This window comes from Marmota monax, unplaced genomic scaffold (genome assembly GCF_021218885.2).
Source record: "Marmota monax isolate L192 unplaced genomic scaffold, Marmota_monax_Labrador192_F-V1.1 WCK01_AAM20220418_F8-fsc00041, whole genome shotgun sequence".
Taxonomy (NCBI): Eukaryota; Metazoa; Chordata; class Mammalia; order Rodentia; family Sciuridae; genus Marmota; species Marmota monax.
The window spans coordinates 4,101,164-4,128,952 of NW_026695238.1; the positions used below are offsets into that span (position 1 = coordinate 4,101,164).

The following is a 27,789-nucleotide window of genomic DNA, read 5'->3' on the forward strand; positions in this document are numbered from 1 at the left end:
TCTGTGCTTTTGTCTTGCTCTCATTGTCTCCATCTTACCTACCCCAGGGTTCTGGCTCTCAACTGATTGGTTCCATCATCCAGTCTGTGAGTGTGTGTGTGTGTGTGTGTATGTAAGAGGCAGAGATGTTCCATCTATTAGAAACTCATTCTAATACTGACTGCATAACTCCAGCGTGTATTTGTGCTGAGAGTCTGATTTGTCAAAGGCTCCCTGCTACCAGCCCTGCTTAATGGGTGGGTGAGGAAGTGCCTGCCCCAACAATGGGGAATGGAGGGGAAAGAATCTCAACAGGTCACACTCGTGCTAACACCCTTCCCCCCACCTGCAGAAACCTGAAGGAGCTACTGTTCCCCCAGCACAGGGGCCCTCGGGAGCAGTACAAGCGCACTGCATACTTCAGCACAAACCCCAGGCTCTGTCCACAGAGTCCCCACTGCTGCCCCCACACTGGGGGGGCGAGGGCTTCCGTTCACACTCTGGAATCTCCCTTAATCTCTAACCAGCATTGCAACTACTTGTGCCCAGGGCCAGTGGGGGATGGGGGATTTTCCTCAAGGCTGTTTGTGATCCCTGTTCCCTGCCCTTCCCTAGGATGCTGGGGCCTCTAAGTCTCCGAGCTCCACGTCCCAGGGAGGTGGTTAAGCTCTGAGGGTTGGGGACATTCTACTCAGGGTCATAGGACTCTGCACTAGGCCAGTTAGCAGATTGGTGTTGTAAGTAAAGTTTTTATATGTCTGAAGCAAAGTAAGAAAAGTGAGTACAGCAAAATAAAGCACAGCGCCAAGTGCATTCATTTTAAAGGGCTGTTCTGTATTCCTGAGTTACTTTTTCTGTGTGTGTGTGTGTGTGTGTGTGTGGGCATGTGCACGCATTTGTGTGTGTGTGTGTTATTTCTTTTATGATATTATAAAGATGAAAGGTAGTAGGTGTTTTACTTTTTTTTTTTAAAGTTCTATTTAACAAAATTAAACTTAGCAACTCTAGTTTGGACCCTAAGATTTTTCTTTAGATTTTGCTGTATGGCAAAATTCCAGTCTGGGTCACTGGTCTGGGCCTTCTGGAGTCTCTGAGTCCTTAGATTCTGCTAATTTAGCAAACCAGAGAGCTTGTCCGGCCCTCTCTGAGAGGATTCCAACAGTGGCTAAGGATATCTTTTTTTCCTTGCTCCTCACCATGAATCCAATCCCAAAGCAGTGGATTTCAGCTAAGCTCCTTGTTCCCAGTGCTGCTCTGTGAAAACTCTTAATACAGAATCAGATTAAACAGAAACCCAACATAGACAAAAAATAAATTAGATAATAACTGGATAACTGGCTCATGACCAGTCCACAGATACCACTGGCTAAGGTATGGCTTAACTCTAGGTTCAAAAGATGCTACTTACCTGTAGGTGCTACTTTCCCTGGGTCAACTCCATTCAAGATTCAGGGTAACTCTGGGTAGCTCTAGGCCCCCATCAATCCACCACTTGGTCTAGTATCAGAGAGTTGGCTTCCAGAAGTCCTAGGAGAGATCCATCCTCCACATGACTAAAAATGATCCATCTATGTGCTCATGTCACTTAGGTGACTTAAAATGCTGTTTAAACAGAGTTTAATTTCCTTTGTGTGGTGTGGAAGCCTTTGGCAATCTATCCTAAACCCATCTATGCAGCCTGATTTCTTACGCATTCTTCTCTTCCTCTGCCTGCTATGGCCTGAGTGTTGGTGCCCCTCCAAAATTCATATGTTGGAACTTAACCCCCAAGGTGATGGGTTTAAGAGGTGAGTCTTTGGGAGTAATTGGGTCATGAGGGTTCTGCCCTATATGGGATTACTGCCTCTATGAAAGGACCCAAGAGAGGGAGTTTATATTCTTCCTTCCCTCCCTACCACCACGTGAAGATGCAGCAGCAAGACACCATATAGAGAGGACAGAGCAAATCCCCATCAGACAATGAATTTGTAACCCCTTGATTTTGGACTAGAACTATGAGAAATAAATTTCTATTATTTATCTGATGCAGCTCTAGGGATCAAATCCAGGGCCTTGCACGTGTCAGGCAAGCACAGTACCACTGAGCTTTACCTCCAACTCAATTTCTACTATCTACAAATCACCCCGTTGAAGGTATTTTTTATAGCAGCAGGAACAGACTAAGAAAGCACCCGAACACACATACCCAGACTCTGTTGACGCTAATCCTGGTCATTCCCCAAATACATCTTTGTCTTTTCAAGTATCCCTGTTTTTAGCAGGGCTCCTTTTCTTAGGCCACGCCTCCTTTAAGACACAATTCTGATGGTATCTATACTGTGACTCTTCCCTTGATTCCAGTTTTTCCTTTTTCATTGCTTCTTGGACACTTTATTCTTTTTTAATTTTAATTTTCCAAAAAAGTTTTTCTTTAAAAAAATTTTATAAGTGGGCTGGGGTTGTAGCTCACTGGTAGAGTGCTCTCCTCACATGTGGAAGGCACTGGGTTCAATCCTCAGCACCATATAAAAATAAAAATAAAGGTACTGCATCCATCTACAACTAAAAAAAAATTTTTAAAAATTTCATAGGTAACATAGATCCATTCTCACAGTAACAATTAAAATACTGAAGATAAAGCTGAGGTTCCCCTTGATCATTACTATTTTTTTAATATTTATTTTTTAGTTATAAGTGTACACAATATTTTTTATTTTATTTTTATGTGGTGCTGAGGATTGAACCCAGTGCCTCATGCATGCTAGACAAGTCCTCTACCTCTGAGCCACAACCCCAGCCCCTGATCATTACTATTAATTCCAGTTCCCTCCACAGAGTCAAGTATTCTACCCTACATTGTTCTATGAGTTTGTGTACGTAAATGTGCCTTGTAGAAAACGTCTTTTCCCCCAATGATAAGTATCATGCTATATGTATTGGACTGCAATTATTTTGCTTTATGTTATGAGTTTTCTTTAACTTTATTTTCTAGTCTATTACCTTTATTCCTGTAACAAACCCCTCTAGTAAGAAATAAGCTTCATTTGTTAATTTTATTATTTATACATCAAGAATTAATATAGCACTATGTACCAGGCACATTGCAACCAAAAGCTCATAGCAATCATATGAAGTAGTCACTGGTCTTATGCCCATTGCATAGATGGAGAAACCAAGGCATGGAGAGATTAAATAATCTATCCAGAGTCACATCCCTGGTAAGTGGTAGAATCTGGATTTGGATTCCAGAAGTTTAGTTCAAGACCTCCCCATACTATGTCCCTCCAAATGTTCTTCAAATGTGATTCCTGAGGAGATGAGATTATTCCTGTCCATTGATGAACCCTATGACATTCCTGGTTCTCTAACAGTTCCTGGAGATAGCAGTCCTTCCTTCCTTCCTTCCTTCTTTCCCTCCCTCCCTCCCTCCCTCCTTCCTTCCTTCCCTGGGGGTTGAACTCAGGGGCACTTTACCACTGAGCTACAAAACCAATCCCTTTTATTCTTCAATTTGGGACAGGGCCTCATTAAGATGCTGAGGTTGGCCTCAAACTTGCAATCGTCCTGCCTCAGCCTCCTGAGTCACTAGGATTACAAGTTTGTACCACCTCATCCAGCTTAGTCTATGAAATTTCTTATCCTTTTATTATTTCTTTTTTTCTTTCTTCTTCCATCCTTTCTGCCTATTTTAGTAAATTTGTAAAGATTTGTAAAATCTTTGCTTACATTACTTTTTACCTCTTATTCTCCCTCATGGATCCATTCTTCTTGATGCTGATACATCCTTTTTACTATTTATTTCAGAGAATGTCTGCAGATGATACTTTCTGAGTTTCTGCCTAACTAAAAAAGGTCTTTATTTTTTCACACTGGAATGATGGCCTGATTGTACATATAATTCCAATCCAAAAATATTTTTCCTCTAAACTTCAAATTTTTTCCCTTTTCTTCTTGTACCTTCTGTTCTTCAATGAATGACTCTGCTTCAATATGATTCCCAGACTTTTGTGGCTCATCTATTATTTTTTTCTTCCTTCATTGGATGTTTTCAAGATTTTCTCCTTTCTGTGGTATATGAAATTGTATCACAGTAGAGCTACATGTTAGTTTCACAAATGGATGCGGGTTTCATGGGGCCTTTCAAACTGAAGGTTCATGTTTTTCTTCAATTTCAGGACTTTTAAAAAAATTTATTTGAGTATAACATCATCTTACATTTTCCCCCATTTTCTATTACATTTTCCCCATTTTCTACTTCAGAACCTATAGGTGATATCAGAAGTTTTAGGTTGATTCTCTGCATATTTTAGTCTTTTTTTTTTTAAAAAAGCACTTTCCATATTTTGTCTTGTGCTATATGCTAGGCAAGTGTATTTGCTCAATTTTTCAGGTCACACACACACATTTTAACTATTCCCTTTCTGATCATACTATCGAGTAAATATTCTTTCCTAATTATATTCCATTTTTCAGTTGACTTAAAAAAAATGAACAGAACTGGGCGTGGTGGTACATACCTACTCTATGTAATCTCAGCAGCTGGGGAGGCTGAGGCAGGAGGATCAAGAGTTCAAAGCCAGCATCAGCAATTTAGCGAGGCCCTAAGCAAGCAACTTAGTGAGACCCTGTCCCTAAATAAAATATAAAAAAGGGCTGGGGATGTGGATTAGCGGTTAGTGGTTGGTGATTAGTGGTTCAATCCCCAGAACAACAACAAAAAACAAAAAACAAAAAAAAAAAGAAAGAAAGAATAGGATATCCTTTCACGATTATTCTAAAATCCTGTTCACACACTGTCAGCAATTTTATTAAGGGAAAGTTCTTCGAGATGTTGGATCTAATATTTCCCTTTCAAAATGTTGACTTTCTTCAAATGTTGGGTACTTATTGGTTGGGGGTGTCTTTTGTCCAAGATTCTCTGTGAGCCTGTTTGCCTTCTCTGTTTGTACACTCTTTGGCAAATATGGTGTGAGATAATCCATAATGTGTGTCATAGTCTATTGTCAATAAATAGTGGGGATGGGATGTACTGCTGAGTGGGGCACTTTGGTCTTCTGGAAGTGGGTGCTTCCCTTTGCTCTCATCAGCCACCAGGAACACTGTCCTTTTCTCCACGTAATTAATAATTTCATACCCACTGTTCCCATCTTCAGGCAGAGAGTCCTGCCATTGTTTCTTGGCACCAGGAAGTAAGACCGGGGCACGGAGCAGTTGACACGGTTGGCGGTGTCTGTTATAGTATCCTAAATACTACAACAGTGCCCCATTGGTTGCTTCCAGAGGAACCCACCTCCCTTGAGCATGCAGTACTGTTGGTGCAGTTTTCTACTCTTGGGGAACTATATTGCTCTGCAGGTTTTGGGCTGTGGTTTTTTTTTTCTTTGATCAGTATCTACCTGCATTCATCTTTCAGAGATTTCTTGTGATTTCTGGTCCACCCAGAATTCTCCTTTTTATCCAGGTTGATTATGAATTTATTTATGTATTTTTATTTCTAAACATCTTTCTGTAATGTTTAAGTGTCGGGGATGGGAGGGAGAGGCCAGAGAATGTATTCAATTTGCAGTCTAGAACTGGAACCATCTCCCACAGAACTCTCTCTACTGTAACATGCCTCATGTTTGTGCTACATGTAAGTTAGCCACATCCTAATCCTCAGCACTTGTGAATATGTTATGATGTCTCGCAAGGGAATTAATTGAAGGTAGAATTAAGGTTGCTAATCATTTGACCTTAAAATAGAGTGATTATCCTGGTTTTTCTGGATGAACCCAATGGAATCACAAGAGTCCTTAAATGTTGAAGAGGGAGGCTGAAGAGTCAGTATCAAAAACATGTGCTATGGGAATGACTCTGACAGCCATAGCAAACTGGCAGCCACTTGAAGCTGGAAAAGACGAGAATACATATTCCCCACTGGAGACTTCAGAAAGGAACATGGCCTTGGTGACATCTTATTTTGGCCTACTGAGACTTATTTTGGCCTTCTGACCCTTAGAATTGTACAAAATAGGTTGTTTTAAGTAACTAAAAGTTGGTATAATTTGTTACAGAAGCAACAGGGCACTAATACAATGTTTTCATGTGATTATTAAGAATAGTCTCTTCCACTATAAGGCCAGCTTCTTCAGAAAAGGGTCATACCTTTGTCACCTTTATTTACCTAGAATCTAAAAGAAGGTCTAGCACATAGTCAGGGCTGAGCAAATATTTGTTGAACAAACCAAAGAACAAAAAGCTGCTCTTACTCTGGTTCTTATTCTTGCTTTGAGATTACAAAGCAACTCCTGTCTCCCTCCTTTCCCAGAGGAGGCCCTTAGCCATGTTCTCATTTTGCTTTTCTTTCACTATTGTGCCATGTGTCACATTGCAGGTTTCATTGCTATTGCACTTGCAGCTTGCTCCCTTACTGTGGCCCATTCCCCTCCTCTCTCTGGGCCTGTGTTCAGGGAGAGTCGAGATGGAAGGCATGCGTCATATATGTACTTGGCTTCACCAACAGGCATTTGGCGGGCTACACCTGAAATGGTCTTTTTCTACTTCTCTCTGATTCTGTCTGCTTTCCTTTCCTCCCCTCTCCACAGCTGCCTCCACCCATATTTCCAAGCTTCTGCTCTTTTCAGACAGGTTTGAACAGGAAATAATGTAGCCTTCATCTCTCCTTTTCCTTCCCATGTACTGAATTAAGTACCTAGTCCTGGTCTTTCTGTAGTCCTTCTTTACCCTCTACTCAGAAGATTCCATGGATTTCCAGGATAGACAGTGAAGTAAATTAAGGAACTCTCAGGTTCCCTCAAGGAATCCCTCTGCTTATTTTATCCAGAACTTCGAGGCTGTAAGGCTGGGGGGCTCCCGGGCTGGGAGACCACAGCTGATACTAGGTTCCCATACTGTGGCTTTTTTTTTTTTTTCTTCCTTCTCAGCCATTCTCAGGCCCGAACTTCTCAGATTTGGAATAGAGCTTGACTTCTGCCTCTCTGGCTCTCTGTTTGTCTCAAGCTCAGTCCAGTGTCTCCAGGAACCAGTCTCTGGTGAGCAAGATTGGTGATGGTCTAAAGCTGAGTTCTCAGGCCAGACCTTCTCCAAATCTGCTGCTAGGTTCTTTATGTTTGATTTGGGTGGCTGGCTCAATTCCTGTGCCAGTCCTTTGTGGTCAGGTCTGGTAGCGTAGCCAAGAGACACAGTGTGGTAACTCATTTAGAGAGGACTGCCTCTGACTGATCAATCCTGGGGCTGAGGATGCTGGACACAGGGACTCTTCTCTAGCACAAATTCTTTCACCAAAATCTATTTGTGGAGGACATTCTTTTTGATCCGTCTGCCTTTCCCACTACATGAAGACAGAAAGTTGATAAAACAAATAGATTATTCAATTTACTCTCCTCAATCCTAATCTAAGTATGAAATTCAGATTTTGGAGGAATCTTTAGGTCTCAGACATCTGATCTCTTGGAGGCTGTAGCATCAGAGGATGAAGGTCAGGACAAAGACTCAAGTCCTAAAGATGAACTATGACTTCTCTTACTCTGTAGACAACAGTCCCGGGTGTTGCATGCTTCATTGTATCAGAAATAAGCAGGTTCTGAGGTCTGTATTCTCCTGTAGATGACTCTCATTCTTGTATGAAAATACCATTTTATCTTTCTTTTCATGCCAGCAGCTTAAGCCTATGACCTGAATGCCTTCCCTTACCCCTTTTTCTTTTCTGTTTTTTAACTGAGGATTGAATCCAGGGTCTTTTAACCACTGAGATACACCCCAAGCCCCTTTAATTTTTTGAGACAAGGTCTTGCTAGGTTGCTGAGGCTGGTGTCAAACTTACTATCCTTCTGCCTCAGCCTCTTGAGTTGCTGGGATTATAAGGTGTGCACTCCTGCTCTGGGCTTATCCCTTTTCTTAAAAGCATTTGCAAAGGCTACTCCAGAGAGCTTAGGTTGGCAAAGAAGCTACCCACAAAAGGGTTCTCCTCATTCAACACGGGAGTGGAAGGGGAGGGAGATGAGGCATAGATCCACACCTGGGCTGAGAGGTCTTAATTATGTACTTAGAAGGACCAGTTTCACATTTCTGATTTTAGGTGGCATATAACTCTTGGGGACGAAAACTCAGAAGAATACTTTCAAGTTAAGGGTGTGATATCAAGACATTTCTTAGAGAAAACAATTTAATGTATGGTAATAAATTATGCAATGCTATTATCTAATAACAAGTTTTTAAAAAGTGGCATTAAATAACTTTTTAAGATAAAGATAATATAAGAAGTAAATTTGAGTTTCAAACTTTTAAAGGGTGCTTAGATCTAATTTTTAATTTTTTTATCCTTTTTTAGTTGTAGTTGGAGACAATACCTTTGTTTATTTATTTTTATGTAGTGCTGAGGATTGAACCCAGGGCCTCACATGTGCGAGGTGAGTGCTCAACTGCTGAGCCGCAATCTCAGTCCCCATAGATTTAATTTTAAAAAAACTGTTTCTTTAATCTTTCTGGAATCTAATGTGCAGGATGTAAGGGAAGAAACAGCTTTTTCTGGATGGACAGCTAGTTGTTTCAAAACTATTGACTAGGTCATTATTATCCCATTTATTTGAAGTCAATTTTATCATGTACAGTAAAAAAAAAAAAAATTCCCTTGTGGGCTGGGGATGTGGCTCAAGTGGCAGTGCGCTCGCCTGGTGTGAGTGCGGCCCGGGTTTGATCCTCAGCACCACATACAAACAAAGATGTTGTGTCCGCCGAAAACTAAAAAATAAATATTAAAAATTCAAAAAAAATTCCCTTGTAATCATGGTTGCTTCTGTGTTGTGTCTCACTTATTTATTAATATTTGTCTATTTCTTTGTCATTACTGCACTGCTTTGGTCACTCTGACTTTATAAGACATTTTGCTATCTTGTAGCACAAGGCTCCTACTAGAGCCTCATGTTTTGTTTTGTTTTTCTTCAAAGTTTCTTGGCTGCACTCATGTGTTTAGTCTTCCAAATGAATTTTAGAATCAACTCGTCAAGCTAAAAATCATCCCACTGGGATTGGGATTGAAATTGCACCGAATTGACATCATTGTAATATCAAATTTTCCCATCAGGAACATGATCTCTTCATTTGTTTAGGTCATTTTTATGTCCTTTGAGTTCTCTTGTTTTCTTCATATAGCTCTGGCATACTCTCAAAATATTTTATATATAAAATGTATATGTATTTCTGGGGGGCTGGCATAGTAAACAGGGTTTTCTTTTTCCTTTTGACTAATTTTTAAAAAGAGTTTTGTCTTCGTCAAGGTTCTTATGGTAACAATTTACAGAAGTACACTCAAACTAACTTAGGCAGGGGGGAAAAAAAGAGAATTCTTTGGAAGGCAGCCAAAGCTTTGCCTGTAGGCCAAGGCCAGAAAGGGGAGTGGGCCTCACAGGGGGATGGAAACAAGAACTACTTCATCTCCTGTTGCTTCTTTCAGTAAATCTGTTTTTCTTTCCCTCTGTAATTCAGCTTTCTTTGCTTCTGTTTCACTTTCACATGTCTGGAAGCAAAGGAATATAGAACAAACCTGGCTACAGTTGCTACCCCTATGAATGGAGCAATTCTCAGAAAATAACTGTGGACTGGGGAGGCCAGAAGGAATATTAGGAACTTCAATTTTTTTTTTTTTTTTCCTGAGAGGTTGAGTTGACAGTTACAGTGAGGGAGCCCCTGCCCTCCCCAGTACCAGGTGATTGATAAACAGAGATGACAATCATCAAGTCATGGAATTAACAATTCAACATAGATTTGTATTACTCCGATTTTGTATTTGTGAACTGCTCTGCTTGCTGTTCATGATATACTTCTACTTATTTCATTTAACCAACTTTTAGGCTTTTGGCTTAGATCACAACACTAAATTAATGCGGTTTAGGAGAATAAATTTATTATTTCAAATATCTGTCTTTAGAAAATCAAATCCTTCAAATTTGGCAATTAAGGAAAAAGATAAATATGAGCCTATTCTTACTCTCTACTGACTTACAATTCATTTTTATTTTCTTGGGCAGAAAAGGGGCACGTTATAAAAGAAACCCTTCCAGAAAACCATAAACTCTGTTAAGACATTTTTCTTAACCTAGTTCAGCAGCTGACGTAAGCATTTGACCAGAAGCCCAGTAAAAGCTACAATGGAAACTTGCAACCAAGAAACTTTTGCAGTCTTGGCGCTATGGGTTACTAATTGAATGACCTTGGCAACTAACCTGGCCTCCCCAACCTGTTTTCTCATTTTCAAACCGAGATAACAACTTTTCCATTCAGGTGTGATGAGACCAAACAGTAAAAACAAAGGGCTAGGTTCACATAGGGTATTACCAGCGGCTAATTTGAGAGCCTGATATTGCTTAAGGAAAAAAAGTTTAAAGACTAAGGAAAAGGAGACAAAGAGACCCCAAAGGTGGCACCTCCGCAGGCCTCAGTTCTCTAACAGCTACCGAAAAAAGTCTTTCCAGGGTACACCCTTTCTTTTAATTGGAAAACAAGTGTTCGCTTTGAATGAGTTTTTTTCCTAATTAACAGAAAATTCCATTTCTCCCAACTGCTTCTCCTCCCTGTCTGCAAGAGTCAAATTTTAGGGATCACCAAGAGCCAAGCGGAGTGAGCGGGAAGGTGACGGAAGCCCTCTACTCTGGGTCAAACCGGGGTCCCTCCGGCCCCTCTCCAGCACCTCCCAGCCCCCTCCGTCTCCCCCTACCCCCTCCGACACGTTTGCGCGTCTTGAGGCGTGGCTTCCGGTAACGGAGGCGTGTCTTCCGGTCGTCCTCTGCTCACCTCTTTTCCGGGGCGGGACTTCCTGTCCATCACATCTAGGCGCCGGGCTGCTGGACTGGTAGGAGGCCGGGACTGGAGGGTCAGTCTAGATGGCTAGGCTCTATGTTCCTCGAAAGGGCGCCCTGGAGGACGCTCTTTCTCGTTCCTCTTTCTTGCTTTTCTGTCCACGCGACGCTTTCTTTTGCGTTGACACCCTGGGTTTTTGGCACCACCGCCCACCTGAGGCTCTTCCGCTTCCTCTTTTCCCAGGCTCCGCCTCCGGCGTCCCGTGGCCATGACGACCGCTTCTCGGGACTCTGTGGTGTGGAAGCTCGCGGGGCTGCTGCGGGAGTCCGGTGAGTGGACTTCCGGTTGAACTGGGCCTCAGGAGAGGTGGGATTCTCCTCACCTTCCGGAGACACGCCTTGAATCACGGAGTTGTGACTACCATGGGTTACGAGGTGTCAGAGTTCATTCATATCTTTAGTCCTCCTGAGTTTGTTGGCTGTTTGCAATGCTCTTCGTCTCTGACAGTGTAAATTCTAGCCTTCCATAGAGACCAGGCTCCAGTATCACTTCCTCCACGCATTCTCTTATACTCTCAAAGGGAAATGATCCTTACTTGACTGTAATCCTCTGTACACCAGGGACAGATCATAATCGTTGTTCTATAGCAAGGCACCAAGTATGGTACTTTATAAAGTTAAAATAGCATGAAATTTGAAGTCAAAGCCACCTAGGTTGAAACCTTAACCGTCTTTCAAACTTGGTCAATTTGTTTAAAGTTTTCTGAGCCTCAGTTTTTTTTCACCAGAAATCTGTCTGACATAATTATTGTACTTAACTAGAAAGTTTTGGGGAATTCATTTTAATTCACGTAAAGCATTTAGTACCGTGTATACACATGTAGTGACTGTTCAAAATTGGAAACTCTATTGTTATAGTTGCCTGGGCACAGTGAAACTTCAGAATTTCAGTAGTTGTTCGCAAGCCTTGGCTTTGAGACCAGAAAGAAGCAGCCACTCCTACCAGTCATATGAGTGCAATCAAGATTCTTTGTGACTCAGTTTTCTCTTAAGAGGAAGTTAATAGTGCTTCACTTTGGGAGATTCTGATGAGGTTTAAATGAGGTAACACAGTCATTTGGCACATGTTACCCAGTTAACTTTAGTTGTCCTCTCTCTCACTCTGCACTCCCATTGACGGTATCTGTGGAATCTATCTTTATAGCAGTGGTATTTTCTGGTTTGTATTAATAACTGTGCACATGTCTTCTCTCTTCTAGACTAGGAGGCTCTTTGAGGGTGGGAAGAGCCCTTGAACCATGTCTGTATCTATCCTTAGAGTCTGGTACATAGAAAATCCTTCATGCAAGTTGTAGGAATTGTTTATTTATTCAGCAAAAATGTGATGTGTCTCCAGGGGTTAGAAATGATGGGAAGTGTGAGTGCGTGACTATGAAAGTAGTAGTGAGAGGCAGATCTTTTTGGTGTTGGAATAGTTTTGTATCTTGATTGTAGTGGTGGTTGCATGAATCTCCACAAACAGCAAAGAACTGTGTAACCGCACAGTGTGTTGTGGCAATATCAAATTTTTAAAGTTTTAAATAACTTATTACAATACATTGTTATAATTGTTTTATTTTATAATTAATTATTGTTATTAATCTCTTTTTGTTCTTAATTTATAAATGAAACTTTATCATAGTTACTTGTTTATAGGATAAAACCATGGCACATTTGTAAAGAGCTCTAGACTATTAATGATCTCAGTCATCCACTGAGGGTCTTAGGAAGTATTCCTTGTGGATAAGAGGGACTGTTGTAATAAAATCTCTACTTGTATTTGAAAAACTGCTTCCTGATTAAAATTCAGAAGATTTTATAGTTGGAAACAGTTTTACTTTGATGATGATAATCAATTAATTGTATTAAAACTGACCCCCATGATTCTGCACCAAGCAATACCAATTTTTGATATTGACATTGTACCTATAGATAAATAAAACATAAACATTGGGTGGAGGGTATAGTATTTCTGTAACATCCTTTGACTATCCTTATTTTCTAGAAAGTTTTTAAAAAATTCTCCATATGTAGCTTATAACTGCACTTTAAAAAGTATTTTTAGGGGCTGGAGATATAGCTCAGTTGGTAGAGTGCTTGCCTTACATGTAAAAGGTCCTGGGTTCAATCCCCAGCACTACAAAAAAAAAAGTATTTTTAATTGTAGATAGACACAATACATTTACTTTATTTATTTATTTTTTTAATTTTTTTTGTTGTTGTTGTAGTTAGGCCCAGTACCTTTATTTTATTTATTTATTTTTATGTGGTGCTGAGGATTGAACCCAGCACCTCGCATGTGCTAGGCAAGCGCTTTACTGCTGAGCCACAACCCCAGACCTTATTTATTTATTTTTATGTAGTACTGAGAATCAAACCCAGTGCCTCACACATGGTAGGCAAGAGCTGTACCATTGAGCTACAGTCCCAACCCCATAACTGCACTTTTTTTAGGACCAGTGACAAGTACCAGGGTGACAAAAAGATGTGCTCAAGGATGACAGTCTCTAATATTAGAGAGCAGTTTTAACATAGAGTAATAATAATACCGTAGCACTTTAAATATATGGTTATTTTCTGACATGCATTTTAGTACTATTTGAAAGTTTCTATAAATGTACATGTTATTTTTGCAATCAGAAAAAGAAATCAACATAAAATGTCCATTTGACTTTTATGTAAAATTGAGTTAATGCAGCATGGAAAGCTTAGCAGTGTTACTTATTGTGAAGGTTTGAGAAGGGAAAGACCCTTTCAATATACTCTCCTTTCTGTCTGCCCCTCTCCCTGCAGGGGATGTGGTCCTGTCTGGCTGTAGCACGCTGAGCCTGCTGACTACCACACTGCAGCAGCTGAACCGTATATTTGAGCTATACCTGGGGCCATGGGGTCCTGGTCAGACAGGCTTTGTGGCTCTGCCCTCCCACCCCGCTGACTCCCCCATCATCCTCCAGCTTCAGTTCCTCTTTGATGTGCTGCAGAAAACGCTTTCACTCAAGGTTCTGTGGGTGGATATGGGTCAGGATGTGCAAAGAGCTGGGGGGAATGATAGAGACTGGGGGTGGGGTAGTGGTGCAGAGTCTGCAGGGCTGAAATCCAGATGATGCCAGAGGCGTGGGTGGTTGTGCTGAGAGAGGGATGCTAATGAAAGGGATGCTAACGAAAAGGATGCTGTGCCTCAGTAACCTGTAATATTTTTCTTGTAGCTAGTCCATATCCCTGGTCCTGGCCTCCCAGGGCCCATCAAGATCTTTCCCTTCAAGTCTCTTCGGCAGCTGGAGGTATGGGGGGTGTTGGGGGATGTCATTGTACAAAATCTAATGTGAAGTATTCACTTGGGGCTTGGGATAGAGAGTTGGCCTCTTGGAGGAGAGGCTAGGCACGAGTGTACCCCTGCTCTGCAGTAATGTGGTATCAATACTCTTCCATTTAATGTTTCCCTGAACCATAGCTGGGCTTTGTCATCTTCTCCCTTTTCCCCATCCTGGGAGATAGGCATGAGGTGCTTGTCTTCTGTGCAGTTCTGCCTCCCCGCTCCTTTCCGTTTTTGCCCTAGCTCCGAGGTGTCCCCCTCCACTGCCTGCATGGCCTTCGTGGCATCTACTCCCAGCTGGAGACCCTGATTTGCAGCAAGAGCATCCAGGCACTAGAGGTGAGGAGAGTGAGGGGTGGGCCCCGATGCTCTGTCCTGGGAGACACAGAAGACCAAGCTCTGAGGGCTGATGGCGTAGCTCAGTGATAGAGCACTTGCCTGGCATGCTCAAGGACCTGGGTTACATCCTTGGCACTGCAAAAAACCCAAATAAATAATCAAAAAACCAGAAAACAAAACAAAGCTCAGATGTTCTTGCTCCCTCCTGTGATCTTGTGTCCTCGCTGCCTCCCCTGTAACTCTACAGCATTCTGTACCTGTCCATATATTCACAGTCACACCTGCCATGCTGTATTAAACATTCTAGTGTGTACCTTCTTACTCTTTCCATAGTATAGTCCTTGGGGACAGGGATCTGGGTTTTCTTTGAGTCTTCATCTCCAAATGAAGTCTGGTATATAAAGAATGAATGAATGATAGAGCATGGTGTGGGCAGGAGGGTGAGGGGACTAATGAGGTGCTTTGCTTGTCTCCTGCCCAGGAACTCCTCTCAGCCTGTGGTGGTGACCTTTGCTCTGCCCTCCCCTGGCTGGCTTTGCTTTCTGCGGACTTCAGCTACAATGCGCTCACTGCCTTGGACAGCTCCCTGGTGAGTTCCTCAGAGGGAATGTGGCTTTGGGCAAGGGCAAGGTTGGATCTTTAGGGAGGAGGGCTTGCTGGTCAATGAGGTGACCTTGTATGAAGATCTGTTCTCTGCTTCCTCTTTCCATCCTCCTCAGCGTCTCTTGTCAGCTCTGCGCTTCTTAAATTTGAGCCACAATCGAGTCCAGGACTGCAAAGGCTTCCTGATGGTGAGTGTGAGCAGCTGGTGGCTGGCACATTTGGGCCTTGAATTGCTCTGTTCCCACCACGCTTCTGGACCCACTGGTCCTTTCCTTGTGCTTGCCTTCTGGGTGAAGCCACACCCTCCTGGTAGTGTTGGGCTCTAGATAAGACAAGGCACAGCTCGAATCTCAGTATCTAACACCTGTGTGACTTGGATTAAATAAGCTAGCTTGTTGGTTTATTCACCTATGAAGTAGAAATTGTAGGAGTACCTATTTTTGTATAGATGGTTGTAAAGAGTGCCCACTGTTACTTAGTGTATTGCCCAGTTCCTTTTGTGGTGATGATGGAACCCTTCTGTATCTTTTTGTCCTTGTGAAGGATAAACAAAGCTGGGTATTAAAAGTGGTAAGGACAGATTTTAACCAGTCATACAATAAACTATTGCAATAGGGAAGAGGATTCAATGTGAACTGAATTCCACTTTAAAAAAATTTTTTTAATTTGTTTTAATTAGTTACACATGACAGTAGACTGCGTTTATGCACTTTGATATATCATAAGTAGATGGGATATAATTTCTTATTTTTCTGATAGTACATGTTGTAGAATCACATTGGTCATGCAGTCACATATATACATAGAGCAATAATGTCGGTTTCATTCTTTTATCATTCCTGTCCCGCATTTCCTCCCTTCACTTCCCTCTACCTAATCTAAGGTAACTCTATTTGTCTCTAGTCTCCTCGCCCCCAATTGTGAATTAGCATCAGCATATTAGAGAAAACATTCGGCTTGTGTTTTTTGGGGATTGGCTTATTTCTCTTAGCATGATATTCTCCAACTCCATCCATTTACTGGCAAATGCCATAATTTTATTCATTAAAGCTGAGTAATGTTCTATTGAATATATATACCACATTTTTTTATCCATTCATCTAAAAACTACCTAGGTTGGTTTCATAGTTTAGCTATTATGAATTGAGCTGCTATAAACATTGATGTTGCTGCATCACTGTGGTAAGTCCTTTGGGTATAAACCAAGGAGTGGGTTAGCTGGGCCAAATGGTGGTTCCATTCCAAGTTTTCTGAGGAATCTCCATACTGCTTTCTGTAGTGGTTGTACCAATTTGCAGCCCCACCAGCAATGTATGAGTGTACTTTTTTCCCCACATACTTGCCAGCATTTATTGTTGCGTATATTTTTGATGATTGCCATTCTGACTGGAGTGAGATGAAATCTTAGTGTAGTTTTGATTTGCATTTCTCTAATTGCTTAGATGTTGAACACTTTTTCATATATGTGTTGATTGATTATATTTCTTCTGTGAAGTATCTGTTCAGTTTTCTTAGCCCATTTATTGATTGGGTTATTAGTTTTTTTTGGTGTTTTTTGAGTTCTTTGTATATTCTAGAGATTAATGGTTTATTGAAGGTGCATGTGGTAAAGATTTTCTCCCAATCTATAGGCTCTCTCCTCACATTGATTATTTCTTTTGCTAAGAAGAAGCTTTATAATTCGAATCCATCCCATTTATTGATTCTTGATTTTACTTCTTGTGCCTTAGGGGTCTTGTGAAGGAAGTCAGATCCTAGGCCCACGTGGTGAAGTTTTGGGCCTACTTTTTATTCATTAGGCATAGGGTCTCTGTTCTAGTACCTAAGTCTTTGATCCACTTTGAGTTTATTTTTGTGCAGGATGGGAGATAGAGGTTTAATTTCATTTTGCTACATATGGATTTCCAGTTTTGCCAGCAGGATACAAAATCAACACCCATAAGTCAAACACATTCCTATACATCAATGGTAAATCCACTGAATCCACTTTGATTCATGCAGAGATGCCTAGATGTTTTAAATAAATAATAGGGGAAGTGGGGGCTTACAATCAGGAAAGTAGAAAGCAGGAAAGGGGATGTTGTCTGAATCATACCCATCTGAATTTGCTAATTAACTGGCACTTATCAAAGTTAGGTCCTTGCCCTCCCACAGAGGCTGGGAGATAGACTGTCTTCAAAGGTTGGCTGGAACAAACAGGACATTTTGTTTGTATTCTTGAGTTTTCCCAGGCAGGAATTTCAGGAGGTTGGAGTCACCATCCTTGGGTGCAACCTGGAGCTGTTAGGAACTATACTAGTGTTTGTTCAGGTCGCTTAATGTGGGTGAAATCGTTTGTGCTGAGAATTTGCAGCTTTCGTAGGTAGAATGGGAAGGCCTTGTCCAGAAGGCCCAGAGGACCCTAACTAGAGTTTGGTCAAGGTGAGAACCTTTGTCCTCCCTGTCCCGCTGAAGGATTTGTCTGAACTCTACCATCTGGACATCTCCTATAATCGCTTGCACTTGGTACCAAGAATGGGACCTTCAGGAGCTGCTCTCGGGAACTTGATACTGCGAGGCAATGAGCTTCGGAGCCTACAAGGTGAGTGGGAAGTGTGATGGGGCACATGTGGAGGCGAATGGGGGAAGTACAAGGCTTGAGGTAGCCCAGGGACCACATGGCTAAGGCACTCTGATTTGTCTATTTCCTGTACCCTCCCCCAGCACACCCACCACCATACCCATGCACTCACTCCAACACTATTCCTCCCTTCTCACTTCCACCCCAGGCTTGGAGCAACTGAGGAACCTGAGACACCTGGATGTGGCATACAACCTGCTGGAAGGACACAAGGAGCTATCACCTCTGTGGCTGTTGGCTGAGCTCCGCAAGGTGACATGGGTGCTTCAAGGGTTCAGGAGCCACTTTTGTGCCTGGTCCTCCTATGGAGGTCAGTGCTTTCTTCCCACAGAAGGAACCCCAGGCCCTCCTCATTCTCTTCTCCTGTCCCTCAGCTCTACCTGGAGGGGAACCCTTTGTGGTTCCATCCTGCCCATCGTGTGGCCACCGTCCAGTACTTATCACCCCGGGTTAGGGATGCTGCCCACAGCGTGAGTGATTGTCTTGTGTCCACTCTGCTTCCCCTTTCCTGCCAAATCCTACCCCACTTCTGTGCCCTCTTGCCATCCCGGGTCCCTGTTGTCTTTTAATACCTGAACTCTCTGGTGATGGCTCTACCGAAAGCCCTCCTCCTCTTCCTTTGTCTTTGTGCAGTTCCTTCTTGATGGCGAGGTCTTGTCACTGAAGGATTTTCAGGTCAGTGAGGTGGGGTAGTGGAGCAGGATGGCAAGGCTGATGGGTGAAGGCATGAAGGGGGAGGGTGTTAGAGGGGTGACAGAAGTGGCTGGTGACTTCCTCCCTCCAGTGGCTGGAAAGTAGGGTCTGCTTCTTGGCAAAGTTGGGTGGGGCAGAGGTGTTCCCCTGAGCACCTCTCACTTCTTCCTGTTGTCACACACCAGACCCCTGCATCTTCAGGGCCTGGCCCCATGGTCCTACCTCTGCCCTGGCCGGTGGGGAGTACCACCGAAACTTCAGGTGGTCCTGAGCTGAGTGATAGCCTCTCTTCAGGGGGCATCATGGCCCAGCCCCTGCTGCGTAAGGTTAAGGTAAGTGTCATCCTTGCTGCTTTGTGCCTGGGGTTGGGTCTTTTTGTGGGGATTCTGGGTTATTGATGGACTGACAGTAGTAGGGCCTTTTCCTTGCTAGTAGTTGTGTGGTTTTGGTAGGATGGGTGGGTGGCAATGGAGGGCAGGGCTGGAGGCCTGGCTGATGTAGAACTGTGTCCCTCTGCCCAACCCAGAACCGAGTCCGGGTGAGGCGGGCAAGCATCTCAGAGCCCAGTGATACAGATCCGGAGCCCCGAACTCTGGATCCCTCTCCTGCCGGTAAGTCAGCTTCACCTACTCGCCAGCTCCTACTCTGCTCCAGCTCTCTCTAGTCTTGATGAAGATCTATGAAGGCCTGGTAGGAGAAATTTGATTTTTCTGGCAATATGAAGCACTGCAAAGGTATTTTTAGTCTGTCTTTTAAGTTTAAGGAAAAGAGAAGGAACTGCTACTGGGTAGCATTTTCTAAAGCTTTTCAGGGAGCATTAACTTTGAGGGGCATCAAAAGGTCATAATAAAAGGATTTTGTGGCTAGGTAAGTTTGGGAAGTGCTAGGTTAAACAAAAAATAGGTTTCTTTCCTGTGGGCCATCTCAGGGCTTTACTTATGTTACTGTGTTTGTGGCTCTTTAGAAGTAGCAAAGTGCAGTTGCTCATTGTGTGACCATAGTGTTACATAGGACATGCTTGGGGACGCGCTGCTGGGAGGGAGCCTGTAGTCCTCCCATTGCTTTACATTGAGGAGTACTCATAGAAAGAAGTTGGGGTCTTTGGGGTAGGGGCTGGGGCCTGCTCAGCTGTGCATCTTCCCCTCTTCCCCCAGGGCGGTTTGTACAACAGCATCGGGAACTCGAGCTCCTGAATAGTTTCAGGGAGCGGTTTGGCTGTGACTGGCTGCAGTATAGGAACCACCTGGAGACTTCTGGGAGCCCCCATCTGGCCACGTCCAAGACTCCTAACCTTAGCACCACTCTGCTGGATGCTCTGGGTCCAGAGACTCTACCTGGTCCCCTGGCCCCAGAGAAGGAAGCCAGAGGTCCTGAGGAGTCACCACATAAAATGTCTGAAGAGGGTAGGGTGGAGCTAGAGCCCCAGGAGGAAGATAGGGAGGAAGAAGAAAAAGAAGAGGGAGCAAAGGAGGGACATGAGGAAGAAGAGGAACAGGAATGGAAGGAAGTAGAAGGTGAGCACCCTATGACTGTGGGGCAGGCCGGGGCCAGCCAGTGTTCCAGTGTCCAGGAGATTTCAGAACAACCACGGCCACTCATGGGAGGCAGAGACTCTGGCTTCATTTCCTTCCTCCAGGGCTTTTCTCTTGGTCTCTCCACAGCGGAGCTCTGTCGCCCTATGTTGGTGTGCCCTTTGCAAGGGCCTGAAGGTGTGCAGGGCCGGGAATGCTTTCTCCGGATCACTTCCACCCACTTGTTTGAGGTAGAACTCCAGGCAGCTCGAACCTTGGAGCGGCTGGAGTTGCAGAGTCTGGTAGTGGCTGAGCTAGAGCCCGAGATGAGAACCCAGAGAGAGCCAGTGCCTGAGGTGAGTGGCACCTCCAAGACTCCTGACTTTAGCACCCCTCCGCTGGATGCTCTGGGTCCAGAGACTTTACCTGGTCAAGTGTGGGTAGGGTCCTGGAAGAGGCCCTGGGCTTTTTCAGGAGTCAGCTGACAACATGGTGATGTTATGTGCCAGCACCAGACTGGGTGTTTCCCACCATCTCTTGTGGGCACTTGGAGCTTAGGAGAGGTACTTCAGGGGCTGGAGCATGATGGCAAGCTGTGTAGGAAGCTGGGCAGAGGAGGGGATCCTTGCCCAAGACTTGGGTGTTAGCTCCAGTATTTAAATGGGGTCTGCAGTTATTTCTCTCCTCCATATTCAGTATAACCATAACTCCCTACCTCCTATTGTTTTCTTTTGCTTTCTCCTTCTCATGCAGGGCTCAGGTCTGCTCCCTGGGGCCCCCATACTTGTGTTGCGCTTTTCCTATATTTGCCCTGACCGGAAGTTGCGTCGCTATGTGCTTCTGGAATCTGATGCTCATGCAGCTGTCCAGGTGATGGGGCCCAGGAGGTTGTAGGGGAGATGGGAAGAGCCCCAGGCAGCAGGTCCAGGAGTCTGTTCTGAGGTCTGCCTGCTCACAGCTGCCTTCTGCCTGCCTTCTTTCAGGAGCTACTTGCTGTGCTAACCCCTTTCACCACTGTGGCACAGCAGCAGCTTAGGGAGGCCAGGGACCCACTGGGGACCAGATTCCAGTGTCTGCGTTGTGGCTGTGAGTTCAAGCCAGAGGAGACTGGGTTGGGACAGGATGGTGAGGAAGGCTGGAGGCCTTTGTTCCAAAAGACAGGTACTAACCTTGCCCCTGACCTCCTTGCCAACACAGCTTCCCCACTTCAGGGAAGGCAGCTCTGAGTGGGGGAGTGTAGAAGAGCAGCCCCAGGGAGGAAGGCCTAGAGTAATGGGGGCCAATCATTCTATCAGAAGGAAAAGTAAAACTGTATGTCTGCTATGTTTATAAAAAAAGAAATCTGAAAAAGATGGAACTACATCTTGGTTTTTTCCTCTCTTAGTGAGGAAATATAATCCCCAACCATGCTTAAACATACTCATTAATTTTTTATAACTTGCAGGCTTTTGGGGTATTTTTGGCTAATATTTCAGAAATAACATAAAATCCAGTGAGCCTTTACTGTAGAGTCAGGTTGCTATGCTGCCCTCTGAGAATGGTGGCGGTTGAGTAAGGTGCTTTGGGAGTTGATGTAGTTTGTCTTTGCCTGACTGACCATGTAAGCTACTTAATAACAAATGACCTTGTGGCATCTCTTTATATTCTGTTCTTTAAAATGAGTTCCTCCCGGGCTGGGGATGTGGCTCAAGCGGTAGCGCGCTCGCCTGGCATGCGTGCGGCCCGGGTTCGATACTCAGCACCACATACCAACAAAGATGTTGTGTCCGCCGAGAACTAAAAATAAATAAATTAAAAAAAAAAAATGAGTTCCTCCCATTGTGGACCAATCAAAAAGCCAAGTCTTTGAAGACAGGAATATTCTGGCTAATAGCTGTGTTAAATGACTTGTTTTGTTTTGTTTTGTTTTTCAGCAGGGATTAAGCTCAGGGGCACTTAACCACTGAGCTACATCTCTAGCCCATTTATTTATTTATTTGTTTGTTTATTTTGAGACAGGGTCTTTCTAAGGGTCTTGCTAAATTGCTGAGGCTAGTTTTGAACTTGTGGTCTTCCTGCCTCAGCCTCCCCAGTTGCTGGGTTACAGATGTATACTACTGTACTTGGCAAAACATTGTTTTTTATTAGTCACTTTTTTCTTAGCAGTAGCTCCAGCAGAACATTAAGATTTAATTCAGAAAATTGAGCCCTACCCTGCTCCCCTCCCAGAGCCTGCCCAGGTGACTGTAGCCCAGTAGCCCCAGTGGCACATATGCAAGTGGAAATAGTCCCACTCTTTCCCAGGCCCTGGCTGTACTCCATAGACCCTGCAGCCTCTGGGGTCCCCCCTGAATGTTCATTATTAATGAACGTTACCATGTGCAGCATGCTCATTTGATTTGGACTCCAGTTACCTCATCTGAACAAAGAAGAAAATGACCCCCACCACCACAGTGCTCTTAGAAGATTTAAATGTGACAGTGCTGAGCACAGTGCCTAACACAAAACAAAGTCCCTCATATATGGTGACTGCTGTTATTATTAGTCTGTGTAAATTATCTGATCTTTCCTCATTTTCAAAATGGGATGGGAAGAGTTTTGATGGGGCTGATAATATGGTGTGGGAGCTAGCACGCACCTAGCATCTCTGAGCTGCTCAGGAGTTTCTTCTGTCCTTATTGATCCATGTCCTGAATTCTTTATCTGCTTCCACTCAGCTGACCCACCAACCCTGTAAGATAACACTTTTTTCATGCTCATCTGATCGGTGAGGTTCAGAGCAGAGATGACTGGCCTGTGATTATAGAGCCATTGCAGTGGAGTCTGGAATAGAACCCACATCTGTTACCAGAGTCCTCCCTGCCTTTCCCAGTCTCTTCATTTGGTTTTTCAGACATTGATGCCAGAATACTGAAGTACTTGGTCAGCCCAAGGCTGTGGGACCGGACCAGATCAGGCTCGTTGAGTTTAACCCTATCTGAGAGAGCCTAGAATTAGAAGGCAGGGTGTATTTTGAGGAGATTGTGGGCTATAGGTCAGCTCAGTCCCTATTGGGATGGGTGTCATCCATCAGTGACTATGCCTGGAGAGGGAGTTGGGGATGATTTGGGAATAGTGCTCATGTAAGAAGCTTAGATGTGGCCCTGGGGATTCCAAGAGTAGCAGGTATACTGTGAGTGTGGTGGGGGTATGCTGTGTGAGCAGACTAGGACTTGTGTCCATATTTCTATCCAGAATCTCCTGCTGTGTGTCCTAGCTGTGGTAGTGACCATGTGGTTCTCATGACTCTGTCTGAGGAAACCTCCAACAGGGAGCAGAATCATGGACAACAGTCACCAGTTTCCTCTCAGTCTTCTAGTCCTGTCTGTGACACTCCTGGCCACAGTGACCACCCCAGCAGTGCTGACATGATCCCACCTCAGGCACCTATCTCCCATGGCCACAGCAGCTGGAGCCTCAGTCCACGTGAGTATAGGCAAAGCAAGATGGGGTGGCTTAGGGGAGGGAAGGGGCAGCAGAGATGGGGCTGGGGGTAGGCTGATGGCTCACGGGTTGCCCCCAGCCCCTGAGCGCTGTGGCCTCCGCTCTGTGGACCACCGACTCCGGCTTTTCCTGGATGTGGAGGTGTTCAGCGATGCCCAGGAAGAGTTCCAGTGCTGCCTCAAGGTCTGTGTCACCTGGTACTGCCCATGCCCCTAACTGACCATGGTATCTACTGTCTCCATTGCTCCAAAGGGAGCCTGGCCAGGTGCTTGGGAACCACCATATCTGGCTTCTGGTTTCACTTGTAGCAGTTCCCTGCTGTGTGGTGGTAGACACATTCCTCATGACCTCAGTCATCCCCCTCACAATGGAGATAATGCTTCTGTCTTACACAGTGTGGTGGTTGAGAGCTAGTGTCTATCAGCTGCTCAGCATGGCACCTGGCACTAATACATGGGGCCTCCAGTCATTATAAATGCACCGTGTCATTAGACCCTTCTATTAACACCTGATGTATACTGGACACTAAGGATTCGTCTTGTCCTTAGTCTTGGAGTCTGGTGTGAGGAACTGACAATATCATGCAATGTGTATATGCCGTTATGGGGTAAGGCCTCAGGAGGGGTGTTTGATGCTGCCTGAGTGGGCCAGGAAGCCTCCCTGGAGGACGCTGTCGAAGCCAAGCCTTGACAGATGAGCAAAGAGTAGGAAGGAGAAAGAATTACAGGTGGAGAAAATAGCAAATGCATAGAGGCATGAGAGACTGGCCTGTGGGGAGAGCTGCGGGGGTGGGGAGCCCGTGTGCAGAATGAGGGGCAGGTGTCCCTAGGTGAGTCTGTTCGGGAGCAGGTTGGTGTGTCTGTTAAGGAGTTTGGACTGGATCCAGGGGCTATCACAAGCCACCCCAGCATTTGAGGCAGGGAGTGATGATAAGTTTCGTGATTGAAGACAATCTGGCGGAGTATGGAGGGCAGGTCAGAGGGCCCAGATGAGGGTCACGGGGACCAGTCAGGAGACCACCAGGGGATCTAAGTGAGGGCGGTGCTGTGGATGGAGAGTAGTGGGACTCGAGGTCATTGTGACACTGATTAGTGGTGGGGAGAACAGCTCAGCTTTTGGTATGGTACTCGCTTTTCTGGTTCTCTTATTTTGGTTTCTCATCAACTTTCTCTTCTCCTTAGGTACCAGTAGTATTAGCAGGTCACTCCAGGGAATTTCTGTGTCTTGTGGTCGTGTCTGATCATAGGCTTTACCTGTTGAAGGTGACAGGGGAGATCTGGTGAGTGAGCCAGGTGTGTGGCCAGGGCAGCATTGGGGTCTCCCTGTCATTCTCAGTCTGTCCTTATTCTTGGTCACTCTGTTCTCCTTCCACAGCGGGCCTCCAGCTAGCTGGCTCCAGCCGACCCTGGCCATTCCCCTGCAGGATCTGAATGGCATGGAGCTGGGCCTGGCAGGCCAGAGCCTACGGCTGGAGTGGGTGACTGGTGTGGGTAGCTGTGTTCTGCTACCCCGAGATGCCAGGTGTTGCCGGGCTTTCCTGGAAGAGCTCATTGGTGAGATAGAGGCAGCGAGGGCCGGGCAGGGAGGCCAAATGGGACTCGTCTCTTTTAGAGGTTTCTGAAACCCAATACAATGGAGAATAGACAGGTGTTGAAAATTGGAGAGCTTGGGATAGAGGAGAGCAGAGCCTTCTGAGGGTTCCTTGTCTCTGGCTGGCTCTTTTCAGGTGTCTTGCAGTCTCTGCCCCCTACCCAGAGGAACTCTGTCATTGCTACGGAGGAGGAGGTAACCCCGCAGCACCGGCTCTGGTGAGTAGACAGGACTGAGGTGGGGGTTGGTTCCCAGGCCCTCTCCACAGATCCCAAACATGGTCCTATGCTAGACAGGCCCTGAGCCTGCCCCCATCCTTGGGTGCACACCTCCCCACAGGCCCTGAGCTCCTCCTGACCCATTCCCTCCCTTGAATCCCTTCCTACACTGGCTGACCCTCTTCCTGTGTCTGCCACGGCTCCCAGGCCATTGTTGGGACAAGTCGCTTCCTCAGAGGCTCCCCAGTTCTTCTATCTTCGGGCATTCTTGGTTGAAGGTGAGGCCTCCATGCTGCAGGTATCCTTGGTTTCTGTATCCTATCTCATCCAGTCTCTTTTTCCTATCTCAGCAGCCCCCATGCCTCCACAGCACCCCGATAACAACTCTCATTTTCAGGAATCTGGAATCCCCCTCATGGGTGTACCCACACAACAGCTGGGTGTTCTCTGTCTCTCTCTTTGGGTGGGGCCCTCAGTAGCTTAGAGACCTTTGCTTTGGCGTCCAGTCTTCCCTGATGTGGGCCAGTTGGCTGGGTCTGTTCCCTTCATCCCTTCAGAGAGGCTAGATGGGTCCTTGCTTCTGTTCAGGGCAACTGGTGGGGTGGGCTCTCTTTGTCTCACCTCTCAGAGGTTTTGGAAGTAGGGATTCCTGGAGTTTGGGAAGGGGAGGGCTTTCGTCCCCAGGGCACAAGCTCCTTTGTGGCCCACTCCTGAAGAGGTTTGTACCTCTTCTGAGCAGTGCTAGGACACTGTCCTCCAGGGATCCAGGCCTTCCATAGCTTTTTACTCTGGGCCTCACCCTGCCTCTCTTCCTCTAGGTCCCTCTACCTGCCCTATTTCCCTGTTGCTGACGCTGACGACTCTTTACCTGTTAGATGAGGACCCTGCAGGGTCCCAGGCAGAGCCCCCTCTCCCAGGAGCATCTGGTGAAGTCTCTGAGAAGGCCCCTCCCTTGGTCCTGGGCCCTTCTGTGCAGGTCAGGGAGCAGCAGCCACTCAGCAGCCTGAGCTCTGTGCTGCTCTATCGGTTGGCCCCTGAGGACCTGCAGCTGGTCTTCTATGACGAGGTGTGTGTGTGTGTGTGTGTGTCAGATGCAGAAAGAGAGGAAGAGTGTGTGTGTATGTGTGTGTGCACACACATGTGCTCACACTGGAGATGGGCAGTGTGGAAATGGGTTTAGGAAGGCTGGGAATTGGTGGGAGAATGGAGCTGAGGGAGGAGCAGGCACAGTGAAGGGAACACAGAATTAGGGTGTAAAGAATCAGAGGTTCCTTGGGTTTGAATAAGAAGCAACTAGAGAGCATGGCAGCTGTAGGCAGTGGGAACATCTGGCCTTGGAGCCCTTTATTAGCTAGGGAGCCTTTGGGGAGACACTTGGCTGCTGTGAATTTGTGTAATCAGCTCTCTATTTGACCTTTATAACTACCAGGTAAGGAGGAGATATTATTATTGGTACTGTTTTACAGATGAGGAAACTGAGGCTTGGGGACATTAACCAACTTGCTCAGGTCACAAGTGATAGAGCCAGGAATCGAACCCACTCAAATCCTTGGAATTGATTCCAGAACTTGTATTTTGTGTAGCAGGGAAGATTAGAGATGAGACAGTGATGGAAAGCTTGGTTGGACTCTTATCTTCAAGGCTCAGGGTCAGCATCTTTTATGGGGAATGACATAGGCTTGGGGGTTGGGAGAGAAACAATGAGCCAAGGAGGGTGGTGGTCCTTCCCTGAGACCTTCTTGTCCCCCTGGTGCATCTCACCTTGCTAACTGCTTGGCCTGCCAGGTGTCTCGGCTGGAGAGTTTCTGGGCACTCCGTGTTGTATGTCGGGAACAGCTGACAGCACTGCTGGCCTGGATACGGGAGCCCTGGGAGGAGTTGTTTTCCATTGGACTCCGAACTGTGACCCAGGAGGCTCTGGACCTGGACCGATGACTTCCACGCTGACCCTAGCCCTGACCTCAGGAGCTAGGCTGCAGAGGTTCCCTCTCTTGGTCTCCGAATCTGTCTTCCAGACTCTGGTTGTGGACTTCTCCAGTCTTTGGGCATTGTTCAGTGACCTATGGCTAAAGGGAAGGACAAGAAAAATGATCTGGCCTGAGGGGACAGGCTAAATGGTCAGTGGGAATGTTTCTCACACACTTTTTCTCAGGTATGAATAAAGTAGTTTCTATTGCAGATGTTGTGGAAGGTAGTTGAATGTGTCGTTTATAGAGTTGCCATTTCCCTGACCTTTTCTGAATGGGCATCCCTGAGCAGACTTGTTTGTACTGAGACCCCGTCTCCAATCCTACTGTGGCCCCAGCTTATGGGATCAAGTAGGATTCCTGTCCCATGGGCACTCAGTCCTCCAGCTGGCAGCTTCCTGTCATATGGCTAGTCATGGAATCACTGCCAATTAAATAGCTGGGTCTCTTAGTTTCTCACTCTTGAATTTCATTTGGGAACTAGTGAGGACTTCAGGCCATTGTGGAGGGTGTCTGGGGAAAGGAACTGTGGTATTGAGCTGTGGAGGGAGGGCTTGGCATCTGGAGTCTTCTGCTTTTGCCTTCTCATAGCAGTGCCTCACCCAGCCAATGGCTCCATTGGTTAGCCCACTCCTTCACCTCTCCCTCTTTGTCTGGCTGTGGTGATTAGCTCAGAAATGCTC

General features: G+C 45.3%; 1 protein-coding gene across 2 annotated transcripts; it reads left to right on the top strand.

The window, feature by feature from the left end:
• Window positions 1-10,752: 10,752 nt before the first annotated feature.
• Stk11ip (serine/threonine kinase 11 interacting protein) lies at window positions 10,753-27,317 on the top strand. Of its 2 annotated transcripts, none has more exons than XM_046439887.2 (25): window positions 10,753-10,804; window positions 10,996-11,081; window positions 13,584-13,789; window positions 13,997-14,071; window positions 14,347-14,442; window positions 14,924-15,031; window positions 15,162-15,233; window positions 17,500-17,626; window positions 17,814-17,917; window positions 18,040-18,135; window positions 18,299-18,340; window positions 18,544-18,690; window positions 18,885-18,969; window positions 19,513-19,872; window positions 20,020-20,225; window positions 20,623-20,739; window positions 20,853-21,030; window positions 23,083-23,313; window positions 23,411-23,514; window positions 24,513-24,610; window positions 24,706-24,884; window positions 25,058-25,139; window positions 25,347-25,417; window positions 25,958-26,205; window positions 26,925-27,317. In XM_046439887.2, the coding sequence occupies exons 2-25, from the start codon at window positions 11,021-11,023 to the stop codon at window positions 27,072-27,074; spliced, it is 3,243 nt and encodes a 1,080-aa protein (XP_046295843.1). In that variant the 5' UTR covers window positions 10,753-10,804; window positions 10,996-11,020; the 3' UTR covers window positions 27,075-27,317. The 2 variants fall into 2 exon arrangements, with proteins under 2 accessions (XP_046295843.1, XP_046295844.1); XM_046439888.2 differs by having other exon boundaries at window positions 10,770-10,825.
• The last annotated feature ends 472 nt before the right edge of the window (window positions 27,318-27,789 follow it).

Bases quoted from the DNA above. Each gene is read 5' to 3' on its own strand.
- Stk11ip (XM_046439887.2), top strand. From the start codon at position 11,021: ATGACGACCGCTTCTCGGGACTCTGTGGTGTGGAAGCTCGCGGGGCTG. The intron at 14,443-14,923 runs GTGAGGAGAGTG...TCTCCTGCCCAG, and splicing joins AGAGCATCCAGGCACTAGAG to GAACTCCTCTCAGCCTGTGG. The intron at 17,918-18,039 runs GTGACATGGGTG...CCTGTCCCTCAG, and splicing joins TGTTGGCTGAGCTCCGCAAG to CTCTACCTGGAGGGGAACCC.